Here is a 7951-nt window from a genome sequence, read left to right as displayed (position 1 = left end):
GCATTAACGAACATATGTTTTTGTTAGATCAGCTTTGAAAATTGAGACGATGAAAATGTAAAATACTCAAAAACTTTATGAAAATTTAGAGAGAAAAAATACTTTAAACAAACTATAGGCAATAAATTGAACTTAATGGATGGGCCCTATGTTTGGGCCCTATATATGTTCTTGTCATACAAAACCCAATCCGACTTGACGTGATATGTTTGGCAACGGAATTTTGGAAATATAATATAATTCTGATTCTACTTTTTTTTTTTTTTTAAATAAATAAAATTTTATTCAATTTTTTCAAAACAAATCATATTTTATTCAACTTTTTATAAAAAGTCAAACCTCGAAATTCGTAAATAAAATAAAAATTTAATTCTGATTTAAAAAATTCAAAACTCAAATGCAGGTATGATTTAATATTCTAACATTTTTTTTTTTTAATATGTTTTTTTGAGAGGGGGGCTTCTCTTAAAGTCAAGTTTCTCCTCTTTTTTCTAGTTATATATAGACTTGGTAATTTTGACACGACCCGCGAATCCGATACGAATACGACACGAATATATAGGGTTTGAGTTTAGACTCTAACTCGTTTATGACCCGTCAACCCGTTTATGACACGTTTATGACCCGTTAATAATAAGTTTATGACCTGCCAACATGTTTATGACACGTTTATGACCCATCAACACGTTTATAACATATTTATGACGTGATAATTACACATTTTTTACCAAATTAGTTAAATAGGTTGACACGCTAACCAAATGGGTTGACACGACAACCCGAATTGTCAAACCTAGTTATATATTTATTATTTAATTCTTAGTCAATTATTTATGCCAGATTTTTTCAAAAAAAGAAAAAGAAAAAGAAAATTTGGTCAAGTTGCTCGTGCGCGCATTGTAAGGAAAAGAATCTTCCACGTTATTCCCTCGTGGTCATGGATGAATAGTTGAATTCTAAAATGCTGCGCATGCATATTGATTGATCACTGGCACATTATTTAATTTAATTGATATATTCTCTTAATACCCTACTGAGAAATCTAATTAATATTGTTGATTGGGAATATAGAAGAAAACAAATTAAGGAGGAGAAAATAGGGATGAAAAAGAGAGGAAAAGAGAAGTAACTTTTTTTGTGGGTTGAAGCTCTTAGTGGAAAATATCTTTCCAATGGCATTTCTTTTCTTGATGTTGATGTAAAGCCTCAATCTTCTTGGATTTGGAAGGGTTTATTGAAGAACAGAAAATTGCTTCTCAAAGGTGCTTGTTGGTCCATTTCTAAGGGGGACTTTATTGATGTTTGGAAATTTCCTTGGATTCCTTCTATGCCCTGTTTGAAACCAAGGTCTAAGGAGAATCTGTTGGTCTTTCCAGCTTATTCTGTTGCTGATCTTATTCTTCCTGAGGAGAGGTTGTGGAATGTAGATCTTCTTCATGATCTTTTTGATCCTCTTACTATTCAGAACATTCTTCAAATCCATCTCTCTTGGATTAGTACTGAGGACAAATGGTCTTGGATTCCTCCCCCTTCTGGTATTTTTACAGTTAAATCTGGTAGAAAAGTTTCATTGACACCTTTTACCAGAGTTCATCCCTTTACACCGGTTGTTTGGCAGGCTCTTTGGGGGTCTTAAGCTTTAAGCCAGATTAAAACACTTATTATGGAAAATAGGTTGGAATATTCTTCCTTTTAGAGATAATATTGGTAGGTTTATTCATTCAGAAGATGCTAATGCTTGGGTTTGGCCTTTTCGTAATGGTACTCTGGAAACTCTAAGCTATATTTTCCTGGACTGTGCATTAGCTAAGATTCTTTGGAGATCTGCTCTGTGGGCTCTTAACATCTCCTATTTTTCTTCGAGGACTATATCTGACTGGATTGTCGCTCTCATCTATCCATCATCTCATTTGGATATTCCTTCTACAGATTCTCGTAAGTTTCAGCTTTTTACAGTTCTTGTTATGAACCTCATTTGGAAGTCAAGGAATAAATTGATCCATGAAGGGACTTTGCCTAACCTAGGTCTTGCCATTCAACTTCTTAAAGTCACCTTACAATCTCATTACTTAGCATGACAATTTGTTGCCTTGTCCTCTCTTTGGCAACCACCTTTCTCTAGTTGTTTCGAAGGGAATTTTGATGTGGCTATCCGTGATAATTTTGCTGTGACAGCGGCTGTGATTAGTAATTCTTCTGGGGATATCATTCTTGCAGTGACTCAAAAGCTAAATGTCTTTGATGTCCTCATTGGTGAAACTTCTGCAGCATTTCTTGCTACTTGGCTTGCTGCTTCTATGGGTACTGGTGATTTTCTACTGGAAGAGGATGCTCTTCTAGTAATATTAGCTGTGAATCAGCCTCATCTTTTTTCCACTTGGCATTTTGCTCCTTTAATTTCAGATATTAAACTTGATCTTCCTGCCTTTCATAGCTAGAGTGCTATGAAGGTTTTTAGAAGTGCCAATCTTCGGGCACATATTTTAGCTAAATGGGCTGCTACTCACCTTGTGTTTGGTAGCATTCCCACTGGATTTTCTATTCTTTCTTCCTTACGGATCAGGAATGAGAAGGATCTACCCTTGTAACCCTTTTCTTATTCAATTAGAAAAAAAAGAAAAAAGAAAAAAAAGAGAAGGAACTTATTTGATTTATTATTTTGCACGGTGTTTGACGAGTTTAATAATAAATAGTGTATTTAATTAAGGATAATCTTGAAATTAAAAAAATAATAATAAGTTATTTGGAACTTTCCGTCTCCGGCCTCCACATCCTCTTAATCTCTCCCACAAATTCTCCATCCCTTTTTGATTTTCTCTAGCTCATTTTTCTTTAAACCATTTCTCTAGTCAAACAATAACTTAAATTAAAAATTACATTTTTATCTTATAATATTAAGCAATTTCAATTAATCGCTAGATTTTTTTTTTATTTTTTTTTAAAAAATGCTAGAGGTATCAAATCTTTTACCAATAGATGAATATAAAGATGATGTACGTGGAACGTATTCATTGGTACCTGTAACATTTCTTTTTATTAATTGTTTTGATCATCTCTAATAAATAAGCTCCACATTATCTTGGTAGCCATTTCTTGGTAAAAAATTTGGTACCCTCTCTCTTTTTCTTTTTCTTTTTTTATTATTTTTTTAACAATAACTAATATAAAAGTAAGTAATTAAAGTATAATAAATAAAAAGAGTATATCTGTTAATGTCTTTTATTGGACTAAGGCATTGTCCAATAAATATAGGATTCTCGATCTCTATTTTAAGTTTGTCATTTTAGATTTTATTTTGTTATACTTACAGGCATACATAATGGTATGGTGATAAATATTTTGCCGTGTCATTCAAAAATTTTAAATAGTATGATATCATATATGCTATTAAATGTAATAAAATAAAATCTGCATAATTGAGATCTTGATCATGAAATGGCTCCCCTCCATTTCATGAAATGGAGGAGATCCTATATTATGTGTTTTGAGGGTGTTTATTGTTTTGTTTCGTTTTGGGTTTTTATTTATTTATTTATTTATTTATTTTTTTAAGTTTTATGATGTTTTACATAAAGGTGAAAATTGTATTTGTATTTTTATGAGCATTTTGTGTTCTTTGTTAATCTACACTCCCACGTTTTATTTACCAATCCTTCTAGTTTTAATAATGACCATTATTTCCTTCAAAAAAGAAAAAGAAAAAAGATCATTATTAAATTATCATTTATTCTAAAAGTTAAAAGTTTTTACATAAAATATTTAATTAAAATAAAAGGTAAATCATAAAGACATTGTGACATAGCCGAAGCAATAGAAAGGAAGAAAATCAGTGTCTTCAATTATAGACTCCAACAAACTATGAAAATAGCTTGTCAAAGAGATAAAAATTTGAAATTTAATTATTCTTCAAACGCTTGTTTGGAAGTTTTCTCATTACGTCCATTGTTCTGTTTTAACATCAACCAAAAGTCTATAAAGTCAATACTCTAAAGATGGAATAACAGGCCTATAATGATGGAAAACTAAACAAATAATGCTCCAAAAAGGCAATAAAATATTCCCTATAAGATGGGGTATCAGCAAAAATTTTAAGAAACTAATAATGCTAAATAATATGAAGAATAAGTTAGAATTAAAAACAAAATCGAGTTGGCCGGGATTTTGTAGCTGTGTGATCTTCTTTTCATATCTGTCAAATTGGCCATAACCTCTTTGGATCTGCACCGCTCGAGCCCCAATCGACTGCCGCTTAAGTGGCATTGCTTGAGTGTCCGTCAAGCAGTGCTCTCGGCCGCAAGTAATTCTAGATATTATACTCATGGTTTTTTTTTTTGTATTTCTCTAATAATGATGTGGCTTTTAAAATAAATTACTATTGAACTTCTAATTGATTATTATTGAAGTTTGATCAAATGATAATTTTAAAAAAATCATATTATTTTTAGAGAGATATAAGAAAAACATGAGTATGACGTTTAGTTATTACTCATTTACCGCTGAGTTATTTTACATCACATGATTTGAACTTAAAATTTTTACTTTAATATTATATTAAATCGTCGATTATCTAAAAAAATTTAATTAATACAAAAATAAATTTAATCATGTAATTAATATTTTAACCACTCTGTTAGTAAATTGTAAGCAGCTTTTTGAACCTTTTGGTGCCAGTCATTCAGCTTCGGTGCAAGTGGCAAAGTAGCTGAAGTCAACCCCCTTTGTTTAGCCACCAAAAACTCCCTATTGGTGAGAAAAGCTGCCGTCTTAGAAGTTCTTTTCCCACACAACAAGAAGAAGAATTCTTGGCATACAATATTATTGTGGTTGGCTCTCATCCCCATCAACGCGATCGATCGGTCAATACTGGACAAAGTCTAAAACACCCAGAAAAATCAAACCCTTCTCGACCACGGCATCAATGTAATGAGAATATATACGCGCACACACTTGCTTCTCCATGTCTCCCATGGACGATCGAGCTGTACCGACTACGACATATAAATAGACATCACTGTACGTGTCACCGGTGTTCCTCTGCAACTCCTAAGGGCCAAGTATTTTGTCTTTTGGATCGACTTTCACTTTTCCAAGTCTCCCCCATCTCCATAACTCACTCGGAAACTTGTTATAAGTTGTGAGCTTCCTTCTCCTGCTTTTCCTCTCAAAACCCCCCATGGCTGTAGCAATTTCCTTTGTTTTCCTTCTCCTGTTTCCTCTTCTTGCTCAGTCTCAAGACTTTGCATTCATCTATAATGGATTCAATGGTAGTGAACAAAATATTACCAAAGAAGGAGCCTCTATTGTCAAGCCCAGTGGTGCGCTTAGGCTCACCGATACAACACAAAATGTTGCCGGCCATGCATTCTATACCAAAAAAATTCAAATCATTGACACTAAATCTCCTTCATACCCAAAAAACGTTTCTTCTTTCAACACATCGTTTGTTTTTGCTATAGTCCCCCGAGGCTCCGGCAAAGGAGGCTATGGCCTCGCTTTCATCTTGTCTCCCTCCACGAAATTCCCTGGAGCTAAGCCCGGGCATTACCTTGGAATTTTCAACGAGTCCAACGATGGAAATCATTCAAATCATATATTTGCGGTTGAATTTGATACGGTTCAAGGGCACAAAGATGTTTCAGATACGGATGGAAACCATGTGGGCGTCAACATCAATGGCATGTCTTCAAATTACACTAGACCAGCTTTTTACTATGTCGGCAGCGGCGAAGAAAACACGAATGAAATTGACTTGGAGAGCGGCGATCCAATCCATGCCTGGATAGAATATGATGGCATAGAAAATGTTGTGAATGTAACGATATCTCCTGCATCGAAACCGAAACCAGCCATACCCCTCATTTCCTGCCCAAAGGTCGACCTCACCCAATATCTTGAGGAGAGCATGTACGTTGGTTTCTCTGCCGCAACGGGCGGGAAATCAAGCTCTCATTACATTTTAGGATGGAGCTTTGCAGTGAACGGAGCGGCTCTGCCTCTAAATATCTCTAAACTTCCCCGGCCACCTCCAAGGGAGAAAAGTTCAGCCCGTTTCAAACCATTAGTTACGGCAGTCATTGCCTCTTTATCTGCTTTAACCCTCATTTTGTTGGGAGCTCTGTTCTCTCTTACTCTGTATAGAAAGTTGATGCATCATGAGAGCCTTGAGGAGTGGGAGTTGGATTGTCCTCACAGGTTCAGATACAGGGATCTTTATGCAGCTACAAAGGGTTTCAAAGAGAGTGAGGTGATTGGAGTTGGAGGCTTTGGTGCAGTCTTCAAAGGTATTCTTCATGCCACTGGAAGCGAAGTTGCTGTGAAGAAGATAGTGCGTAGCTCAACACAAGGAACGAGAGAATTTGCAGCAGAGATTGAAAGCTTGGGAAGGTTAAGACACAAGAACCTGGTCAATCTCCAAGGATGGTGCAAGCACAAAAACGATCTCCTTATTGTGTATGATTATATTCCAAACGGCAGCCTTGATTCTCTCGTTTTCAAGCCCAAAAACAACCGGGTGTTGCCTTGGGACAAAAGATTCAACATCCTTAAAGGTGTTGCTTGGGGATTACTCTATCTGCACGAAGAATGGGAGCAAGTGGTGATCCACCGAGACGTGAAGGCCAGCAATGTTTTGATAGACGCTGAAATGAATGCACGGCTAGGCGACTTCGGCCTTGCTAGGCTATATGATCATGAGAAGGTATCACACACCACCAATGTCGTCGGCACAATTGGGTATATTGCGCCGGAATTGGCTCGCACCGGCAAGGTATCTACAAGCTCCGACGTGTTTGCATATGGGATGTTGCTCCTTGAAGTGGCTGCCGGGAGAAGACCGATTGACTCGACCAGTTTCGTTCTGCTCGACTGGGTAATGGAATGTCAACAGAAGGGTCGGATTGGGGAAGCAGTTGATCCGAAGTTGAATTCCATTTACGTGATTGAGGAAGCGGAGCTGGTTTTGGAACTGGGTCTTCTCTGTTCTCATCACAGGCCAGAAGCTAGGCCTAGCATGAGACAGGTGACACGGTATCTGTGTCGGGATGACCCGCTTCCTGCCATTGATGATTGGGGTTCCGTTGATTCTCGAAGCTTCAGCGAAATGAACTCGAGAATGTTGTTAGCAGCGATTTCTTCTGATACCACCACAGGGTCCCATATTTCGTCGGCCAGTGGCGGTATCTCTACGACTTCCATAGATACTGGCAGATAGTGTATATATATATATATCGGAGACGCCAACTTTTTTCTTCTTTCCCGGCCTTTTTCATTTTTTTAGGGATGTAATTAATTCCGCCGGTTTCAAAACAATACTAGTGAAAGATATCATTCTTTATTGACAATTTATTTTCTAATGTTTTGATCCCTTGTTAATCCCCATTTATTTGGTCTAGGAACAGATTGTACACAGAATCTCATCTTATCTTATCTTCTTCTTTTTCTTATTTATTTATTTCTTGCATAGAACTTTCATTTCATTGAACTGATGTAACAATGTCTATGAGTTCTTATTTTATTTTTTATTTTTAAAATAAAAGTGAGACGAGAGTATAATATATATATAGCTTTACTCCTTTTGTGAAAAAACCATTTTTGGGAACAATATCATATCTCAGATCCTGCCCTTATCGCACTAAGTTGATGTGGTCATGCGCATCAATTCTTGTGTGGTGGAGTATGAAGCTAGCTGTTGAGAATACTTGTGAGGTTGAGGATGCATTACATTGAAAAAAAAAAAAAAAAATCATTACCAGAAAGTGACCTTCCTACTGGTCTCAAGCCCTCAACCGACCAGTACTCTTTGTGTGTGTGATAGTTTTTCATGGAATTAAATTTCGACGGTTAAAAAAACTATTGCACATATATTGTAATTTTTTTACAGCACCTAATTCAAATCCTAAAACAACATGTAAATGGCCTACACACGAATTGAAAAGCCAAATCGCAATTTTAT

General features: G+C 35.9%; 1 protein-coding gene across 1 annotated transcript; it reads left to right on the top strand.

Annotated features, from left to right (window-relative positions):
- Nucleotides 1-2444: 2444 nt before the first annotated feature.
- LOC133872244 (lectin-domain containing receptor kinase VI.3-like) lies at nucleotides 2445-7340 on the top strand. Its single transcript, XM_062309704.1, has 2 exons — nucleotides 2445-2460; nucleotides 5184-7340. The coding sequence occupies exons 1-2, from the start codon at nucleotides 2445-2447 to the stop codon at nucleotides 7208-7210; spliced, it is 2043 nt and encodes a 680-aa protein (XP_062165688.1). The 3' UTR covers nucleotides 7211-7340.
- Nucleotides 7341-7951: the final 611 nt, after the last annotated feature.

The sequence above is a fragment of the Alnus glutinosa genome, chromosome 7 (genome assembly GCF_958979055.1).
Source record: "Alnus glutinosa chromosome 7, dhAlnGlut1.1, whole genome shotgun sequence".
Taxonomy (NCBI): domain Eukaryota; kingdom Viridiplantae; phylum Streptophyta; class Magnoliopsida; order Fagales; family Betulaceae; genus Alnus; species Alnus glutinosa.
This window is presented reverse-complemented; position numbering and strand designations above follow the sequence as displayed.